The sequence below is a fragment of the Populus alba genome, chromosome 5, assembly GCF_005239225.2.
Source record: "Populus alba chromosome 5, ASM523922v2, whole genome shotgun sequence".
In the NCBI taxonomy this organism is placed as follows: Eukaryota; Viridiplantae; Streptophyta; class Magnoliopsida; order Malpighiales; family Salicaceae; genus Populus; species Populus alba.
Window position 1 is genome coordinate 7,075,468 of NC_133288.1, and position 27,132 is coordinate 7,102,599.

At 37.8% G+C, this 27,132-nt stretch overlaps 2 protein-coding genes across 4 annotated transcripts; both read right to left on the minus strand.

Annotated features, from left to right (window-relative positions):
* Positions 1–2,664, minus strand: LOC118057044 (mitochondrial ATP-independent inner membrane protease subunit 1a). Of its 3 annotated transcripts, none has more exons than XM_035069492.2 (5): positions 2,274–2,663; positions 1,971–2,195; positions 1,566–1,676; positions 490–557; positions 1–313 (listed from the first exon to the last, which is right to left on the minus strand). In XM_035069492.2, exons 1-4 carry the CDS (start codon positions 2,397–2,399, stop codon positions 504–506), a joined length of 516 nt encoding a protein of 171 aa, XP_034925383.1. In that variant the 5' UTR covers positions 2,400–2,663; the 3' UTR covers positions 1–313; positions 490–503. The 3 variants fall into 3 exon arrangements, with proteins under 3 accessions (XP_034925383.1, XP_034925384.1, XP_073265269.1); XM_035069493.2 differs by having other exon boundaries at positions 1–329; XM_073409168.1 differs by lacking the exons at positions 1–313; positions 490–557 and adding an exon at positions 862–1,217 and having other exon boundaries at positions 2,274–2,664.
* Positions 2,665–6,795: 4,131 nt separating this feature from the next.
* Positions 6,796–26,751, minus strand: LOC118057046 (uncharacterized). The gene is made up of 12 exons (XM_035069494.2): positions 25,106–26,751; positions 18,593–24,576; positions 16,671–18,184; positions 15,616–15,879; positions 15,193–15,413; positions 13,867–14,138; positions 10,509–13,560; positions 10,291–10,423; positions 9,291–9,814; positions 8,266–9,177; positions 7,548–7,718; positions 6,796–7,357 (listed from the first exon to the last, which is right to left on the minus strand). The coding sequence occupies exons 1-12, from the start codon at positions 26,204–26,206 to the stop codon at positions 7,160–7,162; spliced, it is 14,346 nt and encodes a 4,781-aa protein (XP_034925385.1). The 5' UTR covers positions 26,207–26,751; the 3' UTR covers positions 6,796–7,159.
* Between the last annotated feature and the right edge of the window lie 381 nt (positions 26,752–27,132).

The window sequence follows — 27,132 nt, forward strand, 5'->3', positions numbered from 1 at the left end:
TTAAAAAACAATGCATGTTAATTAAAACTATATAAAAAAAATGTGAAGTATAGTCTAGTTATCTCACATCAAAAAGTTAAAAAACAATTCATATAAATATAGACCATTATAGTTATTTAGGGCCAATTGCAGGCCCGAGTTTTTGTGAGTTCACACATGGTCAAGGCCCCGAGTCCCAAGTCAACTATTTGGGGCGGAATAGGTTTCATAACTATAGAATTTAGCATTGTGATGCATTATATTTTTTAAAAATATTTTTCAATTTAAAATGCATCAAAATGAATCTTGAACCTTGCTATTGAGTGCCGGGCACCTGCATGTATTGAGAACTGATTAGAAGTGAACAAATGAGGTTCATTTTATTCACTCATACTTGATCTCAGCAGACCACTAAAATCAAACTTTGAGAAAGATCAAAGACATTACAATATAAAATAGGGAGAAAAGGAAAATGGAGACAGTAATTGTGTGCCATCTAAAAACACTTACCTAGCGACATTTGTTCAGCTGTTTTGCTCCTTTTTTCCAATATATCCAAAATCTTTAGGTGGCCATATCTAGAAACAAAATGAAAGAAAGAGAAAAAACCATGAAATTTAGTGCAAGGAGATAAGCCTTTATGAAAAATGAATGTCCAGCAGTTGCAAAAGGAACAAAAATTCATAGCTGTCAGCTCCGAATAAGGGTATACTTGGTCCATTTCCTCTCACAATCAGAAGATCATAATATGTAAAATAGTGGTAGAGCACGTGAATCGGTGATCCAGCTGCTCATGAAGTCAACCTGAGCTTTGATAATCATTCCATTCATACCACTTCGTTATTGCAACTAGTTAAGGATGAATTTATCTTAATCCACAGAGTTCACACTGATGATTTCACTAGATATCAACTACTGCATACTTTTTACATCACAATGCCTATTGCCTAGGGCGGACTGCTTGAGAAGGTCAGGCTAGAAAGCGATAAATTCAACCATGGTTTGATATAATGCATTTTTCTCCACAGTTCAACACCATTTAAGTCATAATAAAACGTAAATTTCTTTGTGAAGATTACTGAGACAGTATAGGAATGACTTGTTGTCATGCAGCATATAGGCTGTAACCAATATCACATCATGTTTAGCAAAAACTGAACTAAACCCTGTATCTCCTGCTTGGGCTGCCATGTCGATCACTCTTGGGAGTAGATGGTGCTTCATCTTAGATGGCTTTCCTTATTCCATGTGGGCCAGGAAAACAAATTTAGAAGTTTCTACCAACAACAACAACATCGGTTCATATTACTTATAGAATATTTCATCAAGTTCCCAGGTCATGATTAACTAACCTGCATTATTATAGAAATTTTCCACAATTGTGCATTAGAGTAACATACAGGATCATTTTCAGTCTACCTTTATGCCTTGGAAAACAAAGATAAATGGTCACTTTTCGGACCTTCTAGGTCTTAAATCAGCCATTACTCAAGGTTTTTTTTTTTTTTGGTTCATTGTCTTAATCCTAGCCCTTATAAAATCTCAAAAATTCAACAAAAGCACGCTAAGGAAGAAAATAGGCTTACCTTCCAAAGCATTTTCCCTCGAAGAAGGCCATAAGGAACTGCTCCAAAGTTTCTTGAATCCTTGCTGTTATATATGTTATCTCCCTCTACCCAAACATGCCCCTTTGGAACCTAATCAAAGAGAACAAACATTTTTCATTTAGTAACTAACAATCAACAATCTCTAAAACAATAAATTGCAATAATCCACAAATCAAGCAAAGCAAAAACATCAAATAGTATTGACTAACCAAACCACACTCTCCAAAACCCATTAAGCAAACATCAAAAATCAACCAAAAAAAAAAAAAAGCAGCAGCTGCTGCAGCAGAACCACTGAAAACCCACTAACAAAAAGACATCACACTAAGCTTTAACAACAAAAGGCAAAATCTATAAACACCCAACAAAAGAAACAACACATACCACAATAGTCTCAGTTCTATCACTGTTTTTGGGTTCAACAACGTAAGTAACAGAATCACCCTCGACACCTATAACTCTTTTAGTCATAATTTTTCTTGGCTCCACAGGTGATTTTAAAATAACAATATCTCCAGCCCCCACTTTGCCAAGCTTGTGTGAAAACCTCTCAGCCAATGCCCAATCACCGGTAAGATTAAAGGTAGGGAGCATACTTGGTCCATAGAGCTGAAAGACACCAAATCAATGCTTAGATTCTAAAAAGAAACAAATAAAAATCACTACTTTATGCTTATTTATACTTACAGAAGCAACAGTGAAGACATGGGTGTTGGTGACATGGAGAAAGCATAGACTTTTGGCCACCAAGAACATCTTGCTGAATGCTTCTTTGGCAATAATGGTCAATTCCTTCTGATTTCTGAGGCTCATTTCTGTTTTCTCTTTGTGAAGATTGCTCCTTTTGATTTGAGACTTGAGAGTTAGAGGGAGGAGAAAGTCTGGTGCTTTATCTGTACATAGTATACTTTTACAATGAAAGAAAGAGGGGAAGACCGAGATTTCTCTTGGGATTGATGGGCTGAGGGCTTGAACAGAGCAGAAGGTTTAAAATAGTGATGAGGGGCCAGCTTAGATATGTAGATAGGAGGAGGCAACTCAAGTGAGAGCATCTCTGTTGGATCAAGTGTATGTCAGTCACTCTAACCATGTTTGTGTATGGTCTTTTGTTTAGAATAAATTACCTTAAATGTTCCCGGGGTGAGTTTCCGTTATGTTATGCTTTATAAGTTTAAACATACAATCTATTTAACAAATAATAATTTATTAGAGTTTATCTGATTCGAGTCCATAAATTTTATAGTTATTAAAGAATTATATAATTATTAATTTTAGAATCCATGAAATTAGTCAAAGTATATATAAACTGATCCAAATATTTATGTTCATAAAAAAAAAATTCTTAAATTAATATTATTTTGATATTATTAAATTATTTTGATATATTGATATTAGAAATAATTTTTAAAAAATAAAAAATATTATTTTAATATATTTTCAAACAAAAATAAAAACTTTCAACAAAAACCACGTTTATAAACTTGAGTACCGATTTCTTCTGATCTTTGGATGAGTGGGTGGGTCTTTTAGTTAATAATTCATTCATATGGTTATAGAAGAGGGGACATTATTCGGGAAGCAAATCAATGGGGTAGCTAGATTTGGTGAATATCCTTCTGTTTTATGAGAGAAGGGTATTGATTTAGTCAAATTAGGTTAAAACACTTGGTTCGGTCTTCTCTACTTCCAAAATCTCTTGAGTTTGGAACATTCAGTGGAAATCTTACAGCTTTAATAGCCAGAGTGTCCTCTTGACCATGGCGGACCAAGTCCAGACTAGCTCCACGTAGAACCTTTATTTATGCCTCTGTTGCATAGCAGATAGTTAATTCTCTGGAGGTCATCAACTCTAGTCTTTATCATTGAAGCTTTATATATCTAACTGCAACTTATAAATGAATTTAGACCTAAGTTTTGCAAGGAATGAGAATATAAGAACTTGTCGATTATCTTTTGTAACTTTATCCTGTTGTTAGAATTTCCTGAACATTCTGTAATGAGTTTGATATGTTTCAGAATCTCCACGTAAACTGGACTTTCAGAACAGGCGAAGACTCGGTGTGGCCATGTTGTTTGCTTCTTTTGGGACACCCACATGATTGATATTTTTATTCAGGTTAAAGGGCTTCAATAGAAATTTGAATCCTTCTCCACATCAGATCTAAAGGTGTCCATCCATGTCCTAATGCATGCTAATTACTGTCTTCGTGTAGGTTTTATACTTTGAAGCAGCATTTGTAATGGAATGTCGCAGCAATTCGCATCTAATAGTTACATGAAAAGATACATGCATTGTTAAAGCTTTGTTCCTCTCTTTACAGCATCAAGTACTTTACGGATACAAAACTGCAGCATCATTGAGAAACCTGCACACAGACGAATTCAGGAATTGGATTCAGCGATCCGGAAAGCATTTCTTCTAGATTTTTGCATGGCCATCAAATCTGAGGAAATCTACTCGATTTTACACCCAATAAAACTGTTAAGAGTAGATGGAAACTTGACAGGAAAGGGACAATCCTATGTCTTTATCCAAGATACCGAAGCAGGACCCCATCGTTTTTCTAGACATAAAAAGTCGTCAAAGTTAATATTTAGAGTGTGTTTGGCATTGCGGTAGCTGTTGTGGTTGTGGTTTTAAAAAAGTTGTTTTATAAAAAGTTCTTTTAATTGAGGTTGGTTTAAAAAAATAGGTGTTTGGTTAAAACTGTGGTTGAAATTAAGGTTGAATAAAAAGTAGTTTCGTTTTTACTCTTATTACATCATGAAAAAAAAATATTTTATATAAAATATTTTTTATTATTCCATTTTGTAATTTTATTACGTACAAAATTCATCCGATAAAAATTACAGTTTTCATAACTTTTTGAGCGTGTAATAAAATTAGATAAAATATTATCAGATATAAAATTAATATTATTGTGCGAGTAAATTTAATTGACTCTATACTAGTTTTTCAAGAAAAAAATATTGTTCACATCGCGAATAAATTTAATTCTTTAAACTAGTATTTTTTAAAAAAAAAATTAATACAACTATTAAAAAAAAAAAAAAAACATAATGAATTGTGAACAGTGCGTGAACAATTATATCAGCTACAGTGAACAGTACAAATTTAATTCTCTGAACAGTGCGTGAACAGTGCAATTCATTGTGAACAGTACAGTGAATTGCACTGTTCGGTATTATTTATCAGCTACAGTGGATGAGAAGCAGGTTTTGTATGCTTTTCATTTTTGGCGTTTTGAACACAAAAGTTGTGTGGGTCCCATGCACAGTAAATCGAGTTTTTATTATTATCAAACGGCTGCGGACTGCGTTTTAAATAAAACGCAGCCGCAGCCACAGCCGCGTAGACAAACGGACTCTTAGAGGAGATGGTTCGTTCATATTCTTTAAAGGAGTAAATGCCTATAAAGTGAATTCACAAGATAACTATAATGTTAGTTCTATAGTCAAAATTTATGATTTTGTGAATTCACAAGATAAGTATAATGTTAGTTCTATAGAGAAGATGGTTCGTTCATATTCTTTGTGATCATGGCTACGATGTCAAAGGATCCTTCAGAAGTGTTCATTGGGTCTATTCTATGATCTAAAATGAAGCGAATCAAAAAGGAGTTCAATCGGCTAAGTCAATAGACTTGGGTTAAAAATATTCAAATATATCAGTATAGACTTTTGTCTAACATTAAAGTCATATCTAAAGCTACAAGATAATTTTGGATACCATTCTAATTGGGATGGAACTAGACATTTGTATCTTTTCAATAATATATGATAGACCTACTAATTCATTCGTACAAAAAAAAATAACATGTTTAAAGTTGGGCATAAAATCTAACAGTAGAGTGCAAAAAACAGAAAAAATATTGTTTCCTTGAGAGTCATGAGTTTCATTCATTACAATGAGTTCTTGATGCTATTGGGAGCTTATATAGTAGCTTTTAGCATACTTATTTTATAAGGACTCTATATCAAACAAGAAGAATTAATTGATCAGAAATTAATTTTTATTTTACAAGGCAATAGACTTTTGCTCAGCGAGGATTCTTCAACAATTATTTATCTTTGGTGTTTTTCATTGTCATAGTTAGCAAGAGGTGAGAAATAGTCTTAAATTATTGTTTTATTTATTTTTATTATTCGTAAACATTATTTTAATTAGTTTGGGACTTATTTAAATTAGGTACAAGTTTGGCCCATTAGCATTAGGGTTTTTATTTTTAAGATTATAAATATTCTTTGTAAAGATAAAATATTAAGACTTGATAATATTATTGTTATTAAATCTATTCAATTTGTGTGAGAGATTCCTGAATTTTTTAGTTCTTTAATGAATTAAATTAACTTATCAATGATTAATTGGTTTCATTGCGTCTTCTTTATACTTCTCATTCGTAAATTGATATTTGTAGGGTGGAGATTTTTATTCCAATAGTATTGGTGCCTTGTAATAAGTTTTTCATTGTATCACTCCAATGAAACTTGTTTTAACTTTTCAAGATTTGTTATCATTTTTTTTTAATGGATTAAATGTCCTTATGATAATGAGATTCACGTCACCTTTTCTTAAATTAAAAGGTACCCATCTTGTTTTTTTTTAATAAAAAACAAAAATTTATGTTAGTATTTAGAAATTTACAAACTAAGTGAAGGTAAAGATAACTAGGAGGTATGCTTTGAACTCAAGACTTCTAATATCTTAAGTTGGTTAAGCAATAAGATTTTCTAAGTTGGTTAAATTGCTATATTTTTACAAGTAAATTACAATTTAATATCTTTTTTATATATATAATTTTGTAATTTAGTCCTTGTTTTGAAAACCAGAGTTGATTGTATTTTTTTTCCCTTGAAATTTAGACCAAAGGACTAGACTATTTTTTCACCAAAAGATAAAAGCACAAAGATAAAATAACAGTCCACTTAGTTTTTATCTTTGTGCAAAGGAACGAAAATCGTACTCATCAAAGAGGGGAAAGTGATAACAACATTGATAGGCAGCCAGCCTAACAACGAATTCAGCAAGAGGGATGGTGGTGGAGATGATGGTAATCGACGGAACCAGCAAGAATGGTAGGTATCTAGCTAGCTACTAAAGTACTGTAATGGAGACTTGCCTAAAATAGATGGTGCGCAGAATGCTCCAAATTCAGCTGATGAAATAGCCCCTCTTTGCAAGAGATTGAGTTCAGGGAAAGAAAAACAATTACAAGAAATGAAGACACGTGAGTCGAATTCAGTGTATAAGCATGGTATTATCCTTTCAAGGACATCCAACGAAACAGAGTAAAACTATACGTTTCTCTCTTTATCATTTTCTTATGTACAAGCGCAAGAAGCAACTATTCACAAGGAGATTGGAATGAGGAACATGATATCTATTCTCCAACTCTCACTGAAACAACTACGTATCAGAACAATTTGTCCTTCCTAGTTTTCATCTTTTCCCTCGTTTATGAGAGCTAACACAAAATGATTTCCGATGAGAGATGGAGGTCATTCCGATGAATCAAGGTGTAAAACTCTAGATATATGACAAAAATCTCACTTTGTTTAAATCAGCAGAGTTGTCATGGCCGGAAAATTCTGATTGTTTTTGCGACCTGAAGCCTACAAAATGGACACCTGGAAACAGCGGATGAGCATCTGCGACAAAGTACATGACCACATGGAACTATCGTCATGTCAACTTCATTGGTCAAACACACCCGGCAAAGCCATGCCGCTTTCGCTGTATCAGCTTCTTTTGCTGCCACATCAGCCTTTTCCTGCAATGTCCCGTATCAAGAATTTATCAGCGTGAAATTTTCATTATATCTCTTGCCACGTGAAATTGTCAGTTGAGTTTTCTGAAGAAACATTTTTTTTGTGAAATTTAAACTCCAAACCAGAACTGATTTCTATAGATACAATCACACTGAATAGTTACAGTGAGTTTTGAAATTGCAAGTCACAAACCTGCTCAAGCAAAAGTGCTGCCTGAGACTCTTTCAATTGTTCTTGCAGAGTTAACGTTCTTTCTAAAAGAGATTGTTTTTCCACATCCACGCTGATCCCTGCTTCAGAAAGCATCTCATGAACCGCTTGAACAAGTTCTGCAGGTGACACTCGGTGGAGCTCTTTGCCACCCTGCAGTTGACATTAAAAAAGTATCTTCAGCTAACTACTTGAATAGATCCCAGCTAATACAATTGACCAATGCTCAAAATCATTAACAATGCTTTCCATAACAGCCTTACCTCGCTAAATACCAATGATAATTAGTTTTGAACAATCAAAATAACATGCTATCCTTTGCCAAACATTTTAAATCGAAGGAAAATTAGACCATTAATCATTTGAAGATGCTTTCTTTCAATTTTACATGCACAAAAACCTAGAAGACAAAAATGACCACCTTTCCTCCTCTCCCCTACACTCCCTACCTTCTCTAAACTCGGAGAGAGAGAATAATTACTGCTTATAACGAACTAGGAAAGTCAATAAAATACTATATTAGTCTGGCAACCTGATAAGACTCAAAAAATCTAAATGAGCCTTGAATGGGAATTGAAATTGACTGCATGCAACATGAGTATAACACGAATGTATCCATAAAATTCCAACAACAATAAGATTAGTATGATATTGCGTGCAACCAATGAAAACCTAAGGTCAAGAAGTTGAATGCCCGCACCTGAGAAGACCTTGTTCTGCCTCTTCCAGAACTTTCTGGCACATCATTGGCATTCCTCTTATCAACTACTGAATGACTATCATCTGGTAAAGTTGCTGAGGAAGTAGCCTCATTTCCCATTGATATGCCTTTAAACGAGAATACTTGTGAAGAAAGAAGAGGCTCTACAACCCCTGGTGCAGTTTCCACCTTGAATCTGTAGAGTGCTTGGCCAGCTGAAGGTCTAACATCCTCTGGAACTCTACCATACTTCAACTTCTCTCCATTTTGAGACCGCCATGCCACTATCTCTCCTCTATAAAATGGTCTTAACGGATGAAGTTGTGCTTGAAGAGCATCGGGAGGAAGTAGTTCCTTGCCTACCAGTTTATTACTTGTGGGTTCAATGTCTCTCTTGTCAGAAGAAAGTTTTAGAATATTGAGGATTGCACTTTCTGAGCCTTCAGGACATAAAAATAGGGTTCCTATAGGTAATGGGGTAGGGGAGCCTAAGACCTGGCTTACAACAATTGCAACAACATCAAGTACAGATACATAAGTAGGTGGTTCAGCAACAAAAATAGAGGTCCTTGATCGGTTCATAAAGTAAAGAGTACGATGCTTGGATCCGTTCTCCCAATCTGGAATAATAGAGTCCTTAGCTACAAGAGTGACGTCCAAAGACTTTGGAAGGAGCATAAAATGAGTTTGGAGGATCTTAACAAACTGCAGCTTTTCAGCAACAGATTCCAGTAAAGTTTGTAATGTTTCCAAAGGAACAGTATTTCTTGCAGGGGTGTAATTAGCTTTGCTATTTACAAGAGTCCATACAGCACCCTGAAATGATCTGCTCAACAGTTTCTCTCTGATGAGTGCCACAGAGACAGATCCAATATATTCCAATGTATGCAAATCAACGTCTTTATCAAGTTCCTGCAAACAGAAACAGATCTTGCAAACTGAATATAAAAGTTCATCATCGGAGATGTATAAAATTGAACTGCAAACAAATTTAAAAGAAACTTTCAGAAAATCAAGTAATTTACCTCTATTACGACATCTGATAGCTTTCTGATGCCCAAAACTATACAAATTCTCTCAGGAATATCTCCATGAACAAATCTTAACCTGGAAGTGTCAATATATTTGACATATCGGGAACCATAAGAATCAATGTATACACATGATTGTGCATGGACAAGTCTACATCCATCATCTGGGACTATTGCATCTAATGTCCAGTTTTTCCAATCAGACATGTTTCCCTCAACAGTCGAGTCACAGAGAAAAAACAAAATTTCCATCACAGCACGGAGTTCATTTGGGTTTAAACGCTGATATCCACAAGTCTTTTGGAGATCAATTAGAAGATTCTTTGCAGCAGCAACTGAAAGCATGTCCTGAAGTCCCACTTCCTTGAGAATTTTCACAAATGGAAGATACAAAGTAGGAAGTTCAAACGCAAATGGTGACAGATTAATTGTCAGACGCGCAAAAAGAGAGTTTGCTGTGACCAGGCGTGTTCCATTAGCAGCAGGCAGAAATGCCACTCTCTGCAAGTTTTCTCTATCTGCATAAGCATAAATAAAAGATAAGGAGAGAGGTGAACAGCTAATAATTGGGCATAGGCACCGGTGAAAATTTTCATTTAACAACTAATGGTATGTCTAATTGTCTATAAATTGTAGAAATTTTGATGCAGTACGGTCAAAATTAATAGCTTAATTCTTGCTAAAGAAGAATTGTTTAGAAATCAAATAAAAGTGGGTACTATCCATTTGGATGATCCTACCACTGGTAGATGGAAAACTGACAAATAAGCCATAGTTCATCACGAAACTTAATAAACAAGTTATTACCACAGACAGTAACCAAGAATCATTTGCTGGATGGTAAGGAGCATTTTTTTACCTTCAAACGAAAAAAGTTAATACTTATTTCCATGTTAATACTAACTTTTCAAAAGAATTCCAAAAAAAATAGCATTTATTAAAGGATTTGGACCATGTCTGAGGAAGTTAAATAGCAGGAGTAACAGGGGAGTACCTGAAGAAGAGAGGGAACTCCAAACCTTATCCAGGTACTTCAGCACTTCACAAGAAGCTTCATCAACTGCCATCATGCCTGAAGAAGTTGGCCAGTGAGCAAGAGTGTCTTCACCTCCATTTCTTCCAATCACCTGAGATGCATCCATGTTAGTTCCATTTGCACTGGCATGAACTAGCACTCTTGGAAAAACATGGAAGAACAATATGATCTATTACCTGCAAATGCTTTAGGACAGTAGAAAAGGCTGGAGGGCTCCTCAGCTGAAGCCCTCCCCAGGAGTACTCAGGTGGCACAAAATTTTGTCTAGAGATGATGGGAGAAGAACTCCAAGCCAAAGGCCAATCTTTTGACACAATAGCTTCACTATATGAAGTAAGCACCTTCTTGCCACCAGCATTAGGAAATCCTAGTTCAGCAGGTACACAAGCAATCTTGCCAAGTTGATTGCAGAAGCTGTTGCCATAAAGGACAGCAAAGTTTGAGAGCACAGCTTCAACAACAGATCCTGCTAATGCCCATATCTCCATAGTAACCTTATCGCGGCTGTGACTTACATTGGTCCCAAAATCATCAAAATCCCCTGAAGATTTCATGCACTCACTTCCAAGGAACTCTACTCTTTTAGCGCATTCAAGTATTACATCTGCTTCTGCTGCAGTTTGAAGACCTGTTTTTCTTAAAATGAGAAGCCACCCATCAGTGCTAAACCTTTCTCCAGGAAATTTCCTTCTCTCACCAGAGAACACAGATGTTAATAGAGCATCACCAGGATCAAACAGATCCTTGGGCCTAGAGCGATCTAGGGAAAATTCATCTGCATTCCTTACAAACTTGGTCTCCTTCAAAACTTCAAGTAAAGAAGAATCTGCTTGGAGGTCTTGCCAATATGTGTAAAGATATATTAATATATCCTCCTGTTCAGACTGAGGTTTGTCTTCAAAATCCGGCAACCCGAACCTCATCAAAATCTGTTGATCATGCAATTCAGGAACCCCAAGAGCTCGTAAAAATGAAAACTCAATTGAATCTGTCGAATAAGAGAGACAACGCTCATCAGATGGCTTAAGGAATGAGCTAGAAGAGATCATACAGTGATCTTGGGCATGCAATCGTGTATAGGATCCCACAACTGTTTTATATATAGGCAAACCACGCAGTACTTCAAGTTCTTCAGCTCTGTACGTAGAACCATTATAAAGGAAATCCTGAGCAAAAAAAGTAACAAGTTCATCACTATCTGAAGCTGAAAATGATGCAAGTTCAGGGAAATAGCCAGCATGTTTTGCTGCAACAAGCTTGGAAGCAACCACTTCTCCCAAGGACTGACTAGATGCAGGGAGACAATTGCATGAAACAGCACAGTCCATGAAAGCAGTGTCAAAAATAGGTACGTTGCACTGGTTCAGCAGTGACAACAGCCAAGGATACCTATTTTTGGCTACTTCAAAAGCAGCAATGTAAGACTGGACTGATTCTGATTCAGATTCAGATTCAGATTCAGATTCAGGGGTATGATTTGTGGACAATCCAGTCATATCAATTCCTGTGCTACCTGCATCCACAATACCATCTCCAGATGATGTTTGTTTAATGGGAGGAACAAAGACCAGATGACGCTCCTTTACACGGCATAAGATGGGCCTCCCAAGAAAAGCAGGAATTAGAGGCCAATCAGAAAAGAGTGAGAGGTCTCCCGAAGACGCACCAAAACACTTCCAAAACAACCTTAACCATTCATGAGAAGGACCCCCTTCACCACCAGAACTCGAAGTACTCTCCCATGAAAACCATGGAACCATATTTGACCCCGTTACATTATTCACCCAGTTCTCATGAAAAAGTAATTTCATATGACTTGCCAGTAAGTGGAGAGAGAAACTCTTCAGTCTTAATAAGGTTTGTATGGCATTTCTTGAGAATATATCAAACAGTAAAGATCTATCCAGTACTTTTGGATGGATGAACTTTGCTGCCAAAGACATCATCAACGCCTGTTGATCCTTGTTCCCAAACCAAAGCTCAGTTACCCCAAACCTAGTTAAATGATTAGTTGCAGTTGGGCATGGTAACCCTTTAAGCTCAGCAGCTATTGATAGAATCTTTGGATCTACATTTGCACCAATGCCATCTAAAATGGTATTCCGCTGAATTAAAGGCCCTCCAGCCCTGCCAATATCTTCAACAACTCCCCGGCCAAAATCAAATAAAGCCTTCCCCAAACTTGTCACCATTTCAAGAGCATCTCCTGAACTGTCTGCACTCTGAGCAGATGAGCCATGAAAACTCCGTAGATTAGGCAATGATGATAAAGCAACACTGCTGCTTGCTTCACTAGTTGCTCTATGCATGGTACTGGAGTTGAGAGAGTTCAGTGTTGTATCATCTCTATCAAAACCAGATGATCCTGGAAACTCGATATCAGATAAGCAGTACTCAAGAACATCCACGTAGGTATCAACTGATCGAAGAACAATAGAAGTTGATGACATCTTAAGAAGATCCCTAACCATTTTAGGTTTTATTTCTCGAACTGTAACCCCCACTGCTTGAATTTCTGTCACCAACTCCCATGGTACAGAAAACACTGGATAATGTTCCTTCACAAAGCCACACACAGTAGCTGGAAGTAAACTATCACCCACTCCATTCCCAGGCTGTGAAAGAAACATACCCTCTCCACTCTTAACCAGGTTTCCTGTGTACAGCTGCCACAAAGGAAGATCAGCAACCCGAGCATAGAATGGCCTTATTACTTCTTCAATCAGGCATCCCCAATCTGCTTTAGGCACTTCTGTCGATACTAAGGGTTCTCCAGGTTGATTAACCATCGCAAGCCCAGTAGACCTAGGCCAGAAGGAATACATTAGATCACCATATGCCTTCAAAGACAAAGAAACTGCACAACCTGCACTTGATTCAATAGCTGAAGTCAAAGGATCTTTTCTTAATTTTTGCATTTCCACCACCATTTCTATGTAGGAATCACGAACACAGGACATCAATTCTTTGTTCCAAGCTTCAATCAACTGATCTCCAGCATCTGCCTGTGCTTCTGAAGCTACCTTCTTCTGGTACTTAAAGAGAGAACGACCACTATTATGACGCACAAGGAAACATCCAAGGACAGTGACAGGTAGTGCTATACTACCAGATAAAGGAAGAGGGGACATGACAGAGCTCTTTGGAAATAGATCACCAGGACATCCATCTCTTGAAATATGTGCTGCAACTCCCGCAACGGGGGTCAAGTTGTATGCAAGATATCGCCTAAGTGAAACAATGCAAAACAACAATCAGGTTTCAGTCCAACAGATTTCATTTTATATAACTTAGGCAAAAGGGAGGAGGGGAGACTATGCTCCAGCTGATAATGATGAAATTACTATGCGTTAATGGATAAGATTGCCAAAAGAAAATTTCTACCTTTGCAGAAGTTCCCGGAAATATCCAAATTAAATTAAAAAGACATGAAACAAATTTATATAAAACAATGCTTCGATTTTCACCTTCGATTTTCAAATGCAGCAGTTGATCAAAAACAAAAGTGTTAGAAGAATTTTGCACCTAGCATACCTATCAAGAGCCATATTTCTTGTTTGCCCGGAACCCAGGCTAAGCACAACAAGCCATCGATCAACAACTCTAGCAGATCCTTGGTATAAATTTACATCTATCACATGCAGTTTAACCGCAGCATTTGAGCTACTAAATAACCTTGATAATTGAAATTTCCTCCACTTCTTTTCCGAAAATGGATTCCTCAAGGTAGCAGATGATAAATCAACAGAAACTGAATAGTCCTGGCAAGGTTTGGCATGGCCTTCATCCCATGTGTAGAGAGACACCTAAGAAAATGTATTCAGTGTTTCTAGATGTCAATTTAGGGTTTACTGGGAAAAATATTAACAAAATGGAAAAAAGAAAAATTAAATCTATATAACAAAAATTGCAGATTTAATTTTATACAATCAAAATTACAAAGCAGCTACAATTTCCTTCAATCTCTGAATAATTATAGGCGTGCATTTATGTTTAAATGTTATTGCACCTAAGGTTGTAAAGACAACTGCCAATTCCCACGTCAAGTGAACTGTGAAGGCAATGATTGGTAATCCAACATGGGTAAGGTCTTCCCCATTTCATTCTGATCCTATTGCTTTGGGCAGCTCTTCACTGTTGGATATCACCAATACAGCCATTTGAACAGGGTCCCGCAAATTTTGGAGAAAAAAACCAGACAAGCCTACGCTTAGTAAGTAAGCTTGAGCCACGTGAAAGGTTGCTTTTCTAATGAAGACAGTGATTGGTAATCCAACAAGGATATCGGAAGAAAACTCTCACTAACCAAATGATGATGACAATGATGATGATGAGTGATGACAATTGCAAGTATATCATAACATTCATAAATTACCATCTCTTAACTCAACCAAACAAGGATCCAATTCCAGAACATGATATCTTCTGATACCTCTCAGTATCCAAACGAAGATCATTTTCAGAACATGATAAATTTTCATGGATGCCAATGTTTATCTACAAGCCCTGAATGGGGTAAACCAATGATCAGGGACGATACCAAATCATTATTCCAGTTGAAGATTACTTGTGATTCAATTGTCTTGTTTCACCTGTATGATTTAATTGATTTCTTAAGTAAATAATTGCATGATGTATGAGCTCCTTGAGCAAAAACTAAATGTCCCTGCAATTCCACCTTCTCCATACATGGCAGAAGGTTACATAATATGATCCAAAGACAGGAATTGGTTGACATAAATCATGGTTCATTATTGAATACAAAAGAACAAAGAACAATTAAAAATATTTCCAGAGTAAAGTTTGCAACTAACCACTGAAAGCACACAAAATCATAACTGGCTAAACTAGAATTAATACCTCCAAAACTGACTTTAAGAAAATAAGTGTTCTGGATGCATGCTCCATAAATCGATCACATATTTGCTTTACTCTCTTCAATCCCAGTTCAAGTCCATCCCTAAGGCATTCTGATGATAGAGGCATGCGGATAATGGTAGAATCTAATGATGACCATGGCATGCCTTCACCAATTAACATAGGTTTAAATTGATCACAAAAACGCTCAGTCAAATTAGTACCTGGTACCACATGAACACACAAAGTCAAAATAGAATTTTGCTTGCTTCACATTTCTCTTCCTAAAAGTGGTATGTGCTTGAAATCAAATTTAAAACAAAAGGAAACATCTTAAAAAGGATAAAGCGGGGTTGGGGACATCCATGAGCAAAGCAGTAAAAAACACTATATCAACCTAGCCTACTCTGTGAATAAACAAAATACCTGCCAATGAAAACATTTTTGCAGCTGGAGCATGACTTGAAGGTGCACCAAGTGCTAGACCACAAGGATCAAACATGTAAAAGTAGCCACCAGAAATAATGGACAGAAGATTAGATACAAAGTAACAGCTAAGAAGTCCCAGCCCATAATTAACTGTATCACCCCGAAGTCTCCATGGAGGGAGAAGCTGGAGGCTGCCTACTTCCTCTCTATTCAAGCTGACGCCTTCCAAAATGGCAACTAGAGCAGGCCCTTGAAATTCACCTGCACAAACCACAATTCTGAAACCAATCCTCCGAGAAATGCTCCAATGCACAACAATAATAAGCCTAGACAAAAATTCAGGCAATATAAAAACAAAATGGGTGGACAGTTTAGTGATATATTTGCTCATGTATTAGTAATGGGCTAGATTTGTTAAATTGGGGAATTTACAGTTCTAACTTCTAAATCTATTTGGAATGCGTATAATGTTTAGGTTTGGATATGGCAGAAAATAATGACTCTGCCTGATAAATCAATGAATTGGAGAGATCAGGCTTCATATTTTTGGAGACAGGCTAAATATTGAGATTTAAGTTTTGTTTGCATGGTTGAATGCGCTTCTTTCGTTCTTTCTTTCCTTCCTTCTTTCTTTCTTTTTGTTTTCTTTGCATGTTTTAGTTATTGGAGAAAATGCTGGTGTCTAGAAATATATAAATTGTTTTGGGTTTGTAGATGGTGCTTTATGTAAGAGATGAAGAATATGCAAAAGTTGAGGTTTGCATGGGCACAATGATGCGATGAGTTTAAAGGCTGAATAGCATGGGAAAAGGAGGGAACTCGGCAGAAGCCAGGTTGCCTTGAGCAATAACTCAAGGCACCATGGCGATAAGATTTGGGGAAAGTTAAGACGAATTAAGAGCCCCGAATTAAGAGCCCATAAGTGAAGAAAGCAAACACATACCAAGCACCCATGTCTTCAAAACCCCAAGCAATTTGAAAAAATATAAAATTTTCTTTGAATAATACAGATGATGCAGCAAAGAGTTCCGAGGATGTTCAAGAACACATACCTAAATTGTGCTGCAGCAAAGAGTTCCGAGGATGTTCCCTCTTGTCAAAGATCAAGTGTAGCTTTTTAGCTTTGCAGCAATCTGCCACCTCAAGAAGATCAAACAACAAAAAATCATTGTTTCCATACAAAGCTAAAAGTTCATTTAATTTAGCGAAGTCCATGCATGGCAGATCTTTAGTCATATCATCATCTACCAAAGAGAGGCATCGAAGTGATTTCACCCCTAGTCTGTTTGCCAGATCATTGCTGATGCTTGGATGTACAAAATGCTTCTCAATCAGAGTGTTGTTTTCTATCCATGGTGCATCATTGTAAACAAGATCCCCAGCACACATCAGAACTCCAGAAGAATCTGGAATCAGCAATACTGAATTAGAAGCCTCAAGCATTGGCTTGTCTGAGAAACAGTCTGCGACAGCTTCAAGGACACGATGAACAAAACTTAGCTGATCAGTTGATAGGGGAAAGCCTTTCACATTATTTTGTAAGCGCTGCAGCACATGAAAGTAATCCCAAATATCAAAACTGAGTCTTACACCTAATCCCAAGAGCAATTCTCTAAAATCTGATATCTCTGATGGGACAACATACAAATATGGGGTAAATTTAACTGGTGAATCAAATGCAAGTACATGTGGGGGTACAAAATCATCACCGATCCAAACCCAAGAAACACCGCTAAGAGCTGATTTCATCAGTGTGAAATCATCAGTACCAACATATTCTTGTAATCTGGAATAAAGTGCCAGAATTCCATTCTGCACTGCATCATTAAAATCAGGTCCTATAGAAGACCCCAGCTTAAGCTGCTCATAGGACTTGGATAGCTCAGTCAATTGCATAGTTAAAACATTTATGTCAGGACAATCCATCCAACCAAGTTTGTGTTGTAGATACAGGGAGTCGCAATCACCATCTAGTACATGCATTGTGCAGGACACTACCCACATTTGAGATTTAGGTCTCACGTTGCTCGGTGATGCTACTTGGCTATTAGAATTTAACCATGGTAGTCCTTGTAGAGGTGGATGAACACAAACAGGGCACCAAGATATGGCCTTCATTTCAGACCAAAATTCTTCTTCTGTTTTATCATCAATCAAGTTGGCTAAGAAATAGTCAATCTCCAGGTCATCTATAAACTGATCCTTATCTCTCTCAGGAGAGTCAAGATATGCAAGATCACTGTTCCAGTCGCTGCTATTCTGACATAAAACAGTTTTCTGAAATTCATTGCGGTTGCATTCTCCCTCCTCAGCTGAGAGCTTATGTGCAAGAGCATTCAAAAGGGCAACCAACTTCCTTCCATAACTCAGTGTTTCCGAGTCCCTAGATTCATGCAACATTGAAACTGATCTAGCACAATCAAGAAAACCAGTAAAACCCAGATTCTTTTTAAGTCCAAGTTTAACTAGGGTCTCCAGTGTTTCAGGATCTGAGAATTCATTAGAAGGAAAAAATGCTTCTCTATGAAGCACCTTTCGTAGCTGGGGAATACGAGGATCATAGAGCCTGCAAAAAACATTGCAGAAAAACAAAACTATCATATGGTAAAAATTAAGCTGCAAGTAGAGGGGATAGAATTGCTAGTTTATTAAGCTACTAGTCTGCAAAAATTAGCCCAAAACTTTAAGCTTTTCTTTTGGATAAAAATATGATTTGAGAAAAAGTAGCGATACTTACAATGACAACAGATCATACAGCAAGCAAGAGCCAGCTATAAATTACAAGTGGCCAATTGTACTATACTGTTGTTAGGAGTAATATAATCAATATATAATGCATAAAATGGGGAACCAACTAAATCAGTGACATAATATGAATAGTTTGATCATCAAAAAGCCTGCTTAAGATATTAACAACTTGTACTCGTAGATATATGAATATACATCTCATATCCGTGATTGGAAAAATACATACCTTGATGGCTGTTGCCATGATCCATTGGCTGCCAAAACAAAAGGTGTCATGGAAAGTGCAGATTTGATGGAAATATCATCTTCAATCAAAAGCTTCACATCATGTAGAATAGCTGTAAGAGCCCCCTGATGTGAGATAAATTCTGACATTCGATTGAGTACATAAACTTTGTAAAATTCCACTCTTGAAGGCTCTTTGATCTCTAAATACCTTCTTAGAATAATTCTATCTCTCTCGGAATCAGCACGAACAAAATCATCATCCAAGAGATCATCCCGAACACCATCTGGTTTAAGCCATTGGTTAGGTTTGCACAGACTAACAAGTTTTCTACTTTTGTATGCCTCGAACATAGGAAGATGTTTGATGATTTCAATATGGATGTCAGTCATGCTCTCTTCAGAGAACCACTTGGACTGGAGAACAAAACTCCGTAATTCATGCAACTCCCCTTCTGATGCATCATTAAAAAGCCCCTCGATGTTCTCTGGTTTACCGGCAAGTGCCAGAAATGCATTTAAGATGCCTGCTGCTGTTGGGGGCTGTACAAAATTTTCCAGCTTTGAATGTTCTATTGGTAAGTCATGCCTCAAGAAGAGACATCCTACTTTCAATAACAAAGACAACATGTTCTCACTCCACCCATCATCTTTGACCACATTTGAATTTGGAACTAACTGCAAAAGAATATTGTCTCCAACTGGCAATATTGGCCACTTTGCAAATATTAATAGGTCATCACAACATGAATTCAGATAGCTCCACAACAATCTTATCCATTCTAAGCTTGGGTGGCCCTGATGACCGGGAGTCCAAACAACCTTACTAGAGAGCTGCCATTCTGCTGGAAGTAATTTCAAAAAGAGTTTCTCGAGCAAACTGCAAGACAAAAAAGAAATATTTGACTTCTCGCTCTCAGCTAAATCACATAACTTTCCAAAAACAGCTTCTGGAATTTCAAGATCCACAAGTTGGTGGGGAACTGAACCCTTGAGGAGACCATATTCATCCCCCCGGGCAATATAAATTCTTTCACCAGTCCCATTCTTTTCAAATGTAGCAAATGAACCATCAGATAGAGGTAATAGTGGTAAGCCATACAAACTATCAACCTGCACAGGAACTTGTAAATCAAGTAAACAATATTCAAGGGTCACAATCATGCCACCTCTGTCCTTGAATCCACGTCTCCGCCGAATCAGCAGAGTCATTAAAAACTGAGGGGTCAGAAAGTTCAATGATGAGCAGGCCTCCATAAATTGCTCTACAAGTGGCTGGGAAACACTCACCAGAGGTAGACCGGCATCTGATAGTGCTTCTACAAGCTCATGTACCTTATGAAATGTATAATCAGGAAACAGTGCTTGTTTGGCTGATATCCACTGGCCTTCTCTAGCTTTTGTAAATAATACACGAAGACCAGATTCAGCAATAAAAATGTATAGCTTCCGCACCATTGATGCCCAAGGTTCCAATCCTGTTTCCATTGGCCAATATGAAAAAAATAAATCACATGGGCCAATCTCTGATGCAATTTTTTCTAGCAAGTAACCATAAGCAGGGGCAGCAACATCTTCAAGAATGTAAATATTCCAGTCTGATCTTTTTTTTCCACCCCCTGCCATGTCGTTACCAAACCAGATGTCCCTCCTGTTGGATGACAATGCAAAGTAGGAATTAATATGAGCTGGAAGACCAGTACTGATAGGAAGTGGCAGAAAGCAGAAGGCACGGCCTTCGAAGTTCTTCCTATTTTCAATGGAAGTTGTAGAAACTTGAAACGTTTCAGAAGTACAAGCACCCTCAATGTTTGAGATGTCACTTAATTCCCCATCCATCACCTTGACAGTGTGTATATAAGCAGCAACAGAAGCCCAGGGAATTGATTCATGAGAATCATTAGCAACTGCAGAGAAGCTCTTAGCACGAACACTGCCCAAGCACTCACCAGTTATCCAACAATGAGACATGACACCAGATAAATTTTTCTCTGTCACCACAATCTTCTGACATTTGTGAGGCAGATTTTTATCCACAGACTTGCTCAATATTTTCAGCAACTGATCTTTATCCAGTCCACTATACTGACTTCCATTGACAAAGCTAAACATATCATTCACAGCACCTGGTTCCATTTCAGGCTCAGTTATGCAATTTCGTTGCACACGGTGTAGGAGTTGCATTTCAGAACCATTCCCTTCCTTCACAAAAAGAGAGATATTTTTCACATTGCGTAGAAAAAGCAAAGCATCAGAAACAACCCCGGAGAAAGAAGCAAAGAGGGACATGACATCTTCTGGTGCATATCCTTCTTTCTTTATCAGACTACGCCTAGCAACAGTAGAGCTCCTAAGGGGGAAACGGAAGAGGGTGCCGGGAAATGGATGCTGCAAATCACATCCAAAGTGTAGAAATGGAGAAAACTGATCTGGAAATTGTTCCAAGATCTTTCTCCCTGTGAACTTAATTCGTAAGCCAGGGTGTGAAGGAGAAATGCCAGGTAAATTACAGGCATGAGGATCAAACATAACAACATTTTCCCCAGAAACAAATGTTGGAATATCTGTAAAGTGATAGACACAATTAAATCCAAGTCCAAATCTTCCAATTGCAAAAGGTTTTTCTAGTTTGCTTTCTTGACCAATACGCGAGATTGCATAAAGATCTTGTGAACTGAACACTGAGTTGTTGAAACAATACAATGCAGGACCTTGCCAATCAGCCATTTCAGGAGACAGAACAGATGAAGTGCCATACTGAGTTTTATCCAAAAGAAATATCACCTCAGAAGCTCCAGCATCCTCAGCATTCTGAACCAGCTCGAAAAGAATCCCAGGCCCATCAGCATACATCTCAAGTATATGTTTAAGTCTCGTTGTTAACGCTTCATGCTGTCCAAAGGCTTCAGCAGCACCAGATAAACTCAAGTTCATTGAATCAGAACTCTCTGCAAGCAAGATCCTACGAAGTGAGCACACACCGAGCTTCTCAGCTACTTCATTAGAGATGTTCCCATGGACAAATTTATGAACTGCTCTCTTCGCATGTAAGGCCACAGTAGATGCACCACCAAATGAACTGTCAGAATTATCTGAGCCAAGCAACCAGGGGGCATCATTATAAACTAGATCTGTGGCAGGGAATAGTCTTCCTGAAACATCTGGTAAATAGATCTTGACTTGTTCATGAAACTGGACTTCAGCCAGATGCTGAACAATCAGTATGGCTGCCCTAATTTCCTGTGCATCCAGAGGAGAGGAACCTTTTCTCACAGCCATTCTGCCCAAAATATTTGCATAATCCATAGGCTTAAAATATTCTCGAATGTCGAGCTCCAAAAATAATTCTTTGAAAACAGCCAGATCCATGGGTATAACACGTATATAAGGAGCCAAGTGAAGAGGACCATCGAGAACAACCTCATCTGCAGTAGCAAAACCATCTCCCACCCATATCCAACGAGATCCTTCTAGAACAGCCTTCACAATATCCATCTCATCCGAACCAATCAAGCTTGTCATTATTGAGTATATTTTTGGCATTTCCAAGGCTAATTCCTGCCGAAGCACCTGATCAGTCACAATCTCATTGTTCTTTCCAAGCTCTAGTAACTGGGCAGCAATTGCACTGCCTCCAGGTGGAGACAACCATCCAAGATTGTATGATAATGCAGTGGAAGAGCATTCTCCATCCAGTATCCTCATGCTAGCTGAAACAAGCCATAAGTCTGCCTGTAATCTTACAAGCTTTGGAGGAGCAACCATGGATGTCACAATAGGCCATGGTAAAGTTTTGAAAGGAGCAGTAACCATTACTGGACACCAACAAATCATCCGCAGATCATTCCAGAACTTTTCAAGGTCAGATTTCAAGCCACGAGGCCTAAATGCAGTAGCAGCTCGTGAAAAAATTCTGTTCACAGTTCTTTCATCATCATTTAATTGGTTGGGTAGCCACTTCATTGCATTTACTTCTAAGTAGGATAGAAGCACTTTGCCTCTAGAATGTGCTTTTTGCTGATCCTCATGCATTAGTCGTTCCACTTGTCGAGCACTTTCTATCACTGTCTCAGGAGAAGCAGTTGTTCTGAGACCCAAACCATGTAGCATGTCCAAAATGTTAGGTTCTTGGAAAGCACCACAAGGGAAGCTATCAGATTCTTCTAATAAATCCCATAACTCTTCATTACGAGGATCATATAGCACTGAAGGATGCTTCAGAGTACCACTAAATGTTGGCACAAATTCCAAATTTCTCAAACATTCCCTGAAAGATGCATCCTCAACGCAAAGCTGTGGCAAATTTTGCAGAACAGAAAGCATGGTTCTGTCTCGAACTTCAGGTTGCAAGATTCTAACATTATTGAACACCTGCTGCCGGTAGAAGTGTGCCTTCCCCATTCTCTCAACTCCATAATACCTTAACAAAATATCTTCTTCTATATTTGAGGAGCTTGCAATAAACTCATGGCCCAAAAAATTATCAGGAACTTCTAAAGGAGGTAAGTACTTTTCAGGATTTTCTAAATCAGAGAAAATGGCACCTTCAACAGATCCTTCACCATGAACTCTATAAATGGGAAGCCTCCTGCAATTCCTTATGATGAATCCATCAATGCAATCTCCCATGTACCACTTTGGAGCAAGAAGAAACCCACGAAGCTCATCTCTGTCTTCGGGTCTCAAATTGTCAAATGAAGTTTGTGCTATGCCACCAGCTGAAGACACAACATCAAAAATTGATTCCACTACCCCTGCACAATCAGCATCACACACATAAAGCGACAAATCTGGATGTTCAACTCCATAAGCAGGATTGAGTATCTTGCATTCAATCTTAACAAGGATATCTCGGATAAAAACAGGAAGTTTATCTGCATTAATTAGTTTCGACTGTCTAGAAGGCCTGTACAGATGTCCAGTTGTGGATGGCAAGATTGGCCAATCTCCAAACAAGGATAATTTTTCACAATGATTTCGGAGATATTGCCAAAACAGCTCAAGCCATGATGATGTCGGATGATTGTGAGAAGACTCTGGGTTCCACAAAACCTTGCTTTTATATCTCCAATAGGCTGGTAAGAAATTAGGGAAAAACTTGAGAAAATACTGGATGCTAAATATAGCAAGATTTGATTTTGATGACTTTGCAATGGCGGAAAGTCTGTGTAGCAAGTTAGGAGGCATATCACGATCAATTATTTTATCGGAAATTCGTTCAAGTAGCATGCACTCTAAATCATTGCAAATGAAAAACAAGCTCCCTTTGGAAGCTTCAGACAGTAATCCAAAGTCACCATTTGCCAAAGGAAGCAGCGGCAAATTGCTTGCATTCTTACCAACATCAGCGTCAATTAAGTCTTCGAGACAATATTCCAACAATACAAGCCTGTAAGACTTGTTCAACAACCCAACACTCTTGCACTGCCTAAGAAAATCACGCACTGTATCAGGAGTAACCACTTTCTGCTGAAAAGCTGAAGCGTATTTCAGAATCATATTAAACAGGACATTGGGCAAATGGACGACAGGCATTCCTAGCTGCAGAAGGGCCTCACTAAGTTCCTTGCTTTTAGGGAACTCTTCATCATGAAGAAAGGCTTCAACAAGAGTCACCCACTGTCCTCCTTCAACATCTGAATGCAAAACCGGTGCATCACCAATTCTTTTGTATATATGCTCAACTAAAATGCTCCATGGCTCCTCAAATGGACCAGTGGGCCATAGAGAGTAGTAAGAATCAGTCGATCCTAGTAATTGTTGCACACCAAGCAGCAAATATCTAAAAGCAGGAGCCACGACATCTTCTAAAAGAAGCCTATTCCAGATGGAACGAATTTTACCACTTCTGTCCATGTCAGCTCCATACCAAATGCCACGACGGTTTGAAGAAACCTCAAAATATCCATTAACTTGCACATTCAATCCAGTTCTTACAGGGAGTGGAAGAAAACAGAATGCCCGACCCAGCTTCAGCTCATCATTCTATTAAAAATTACATTACAACAAAATAAGATTTTGATCTTGTGAAGGAGAGGCCTAAAAAGGAAGATAGTGAAGCATTCAACCAAATAAAGCATCTTGTCAGCTTTCCTTAAGAATAACTCATCAATGGAAGAAAAAATGACAAACAAACAAGGAGAGAAAACAAAAGGAAAAAAGAATAGAGACCATTCAGTTTCCAATCCAATTCATGAGATATCATGAAGGGAAAAAATTTAACGGCTCAACTTAACAAGCCTTAGTCCCAGCTCACAGAGTCCATTAATTGAATTCATCCACAGTTCTAACATGTAGCAATAGTCTCCGTTAAGTAATTTATTCTCGTACCTGAGCTTAACTAGTTTCATCTCTAAATCTAAACACACAAAAAGAATATCTACAGTTGTTACTATACTAAAAACATAAAATTACTAAAAAAAAGTTAGTTAAAAGTCTAACTAAAAAAAATAACATTGTGTTCAAACGCAAAGAAACTTGAAAACTATGAATTCATAGATAATATGAAACTTACATCAGACAAACCATCAGTCAAGCAAGCAGCAACAGACGCCCACGGCAACAAATGAATATCATAATCTTTCGATGCAGTAGCTGCAAATTCCCCAATCCTACTCTTCGCTGACCCCATACTTTGAACAACATAAAACCTATCACTCCTCTTCTTCACTTCACTCCCACCATCACCAACAACCTCCTCACTCTCAAACTCCACCAAATACCCATCCTTCATCACGTCCCCCTGTCCACCACCGTCCATTTCCTTGGACATTCTCATGATCGCCTTCCGATGCCACACAACCTCATCACTCAGATTCCCAACACGACATGAATACAATTTCCTCTGCCCCACATCTCCCTCGTCCCAAACAAACATTTCAACACTCAAAACATTCTTCAAAAACAACAACGAAAACACCCCTTCTTTATACAACTGTGCAAACATCAAAACCACATCATTTTCGACATACGCCTGCCTTGACAACTTGCTTTTTGTCGCTTGATTCGAATCCCGCAACGGGAACCGAAACAATGAACCCGAAAACCGATTCTCCATATCACAACCAAAGACGACATAAGGCTCAAACTGATCTCTATAAAATGACATCGCTTTAGTGCTTACAAAATCAATACGTTTACCAGGATTGGAAGAATTAACATTGGGCAAATAAACACCTTGAGGATCAAACATGACAATGTAATTCCCACTGACAAAGGAAGGCAAATCGGTCAAATGATAGACAGAATTGAAACCAACACCAAACCGACCCGTCTTAGTAGCTTGATTGTGCTTAACACTACCTCCGATACGCGAAATCGAAGTGAAATCCTCTTCGGTGAAGACGGCGTCATTGTAGGAGAGGAGGGCCGGGCCTTGGAATGCAGAGAGAGAAGGAGAGAGGAGTGAGGTGGTGGAGTGGTGGCGCCGGTCGAGGCAGAGACGGACCACGGTAGCGCCGGCATCGTCGGCGTTTTGGATTAGTTCTTTGAGGACTGTGGTGCCTTCGGGGTAGTTTAAGAGGACTTCTCGGATTCGGCGTGTTAAGTCGACTTTTTGACCGAAGTCCTCTAGAAGGATCGAGGAAGGTGAAGATTCCGGTGACCGAAAGGACATTTTGGTGGTGGTGGTGGTGGTGGTGGTGGTTGGGTTTTTCTTGTGAAAATTAGTCCATGAATTTTGGGAATTTTGGGGGTTTTGGTTTTTCTTCCTTTCTTCCTTTCACGTCAAGGTAGTGATTTTGATGATTCATTCCAGGGGAAAAAGGAAGGAGAAGGGTGTAATGTGCAGTAGTCGTTGTTTTTTTTAACTGTTATTGTACGTTGAACTTTATGTTAACTCGAATGGTCACCAAGGTCAAGTAGCTTGACCCGCTCTCCGCTTTGGAACAAAAAAATAACCCAAAAAAAATTTACAGGGTTTTGGTTTTGTTGATGCAAACCAACTTTCTTTGTGAGGAGATTTGTTCTCAATAAAATTTTGTGTTTGTGGTCAACTCTTGGATTCCTAACAATGGTGGCATTGTTAAATCAGTCATAAAATGGTGATGGAACAAAAATAGAATGTGTAATTATTTTGAGTTTTTTTGTTTGAATTGCTCCCTCAAAAATTATGTATTAAAACTAAATCCTCTTCTTGGGTTATAAAGGTCATTTATTATTTATACTCTTAAAGTTAGTTCTTTTGATACTTATTAAAAACTCACTCTTTTCGAAATATTTACAAAAAAACAAAAAAAAGACATGTTTTTAATATATTTCAGTCATTCACATTTTCATTTTGTAATTTTCAACATCATTTCAAAAAAAATTCAAATTCAAAGATTTATTTTTCAACTCATTAAAGTCCATTTCATTTTTTTTTCAACTACATGCTGGTACGAGTGAAGTCCGCACCCCCCTAGCTGTTCTATTCGCCCGCCCTACCATTATATTTTGTTTCAAATTCAATCAGTCCCTCAACACTTAATTTTTATACATCAACGTAATTTTAATTTAATGACAAAATTAAACATCAACTGAGTCTTGACACTAGAGCCCTAT

Coding starts and splice junctions, on each gene's coding strand:
- LOC118057046 (XM_035069494.2), bottom strand. CDS start 26,206: ATGTCCTTTCGGTCACCGGAATCTTCACCTTCCTCGATCCTTCTAGAG. Junction 15,414..15,615: donor AAAAATGTTTTCATTGGCAG/GTATTTTGTTTA, acceptor ATGTGGTACCAG/GTACTAATTTGACTGAGCGT. Junction 13,561..13,866: donor AGAAATATGGCTCTTGATAG/GTATGCTAGGTG, acceptor TGTTTCACTTAG/GCGATATCTTGCATACAACT.
- LOC118057044 (XM_035069492.2), bottom strand. CDS start 2,399: ATGAGCCTCAGAAATCAGAAGGAATTGACCATTATTGCCAAAGAAGCA. Junction 2,196..2,273: donor ATGTCTTCACTGTTGCTTCT/GTAAGTATAAAT, acceptor GGTGTCTTTCAG/CTCTATGGACCAAGTATGCT. Junction 1,677..1,970: donor ATAGAACTGAGACTATTGTG/GTATGTGTTGTT, acceptor CTCTTTGATTAG/GTTCCAAAGGGGCATGTTTG.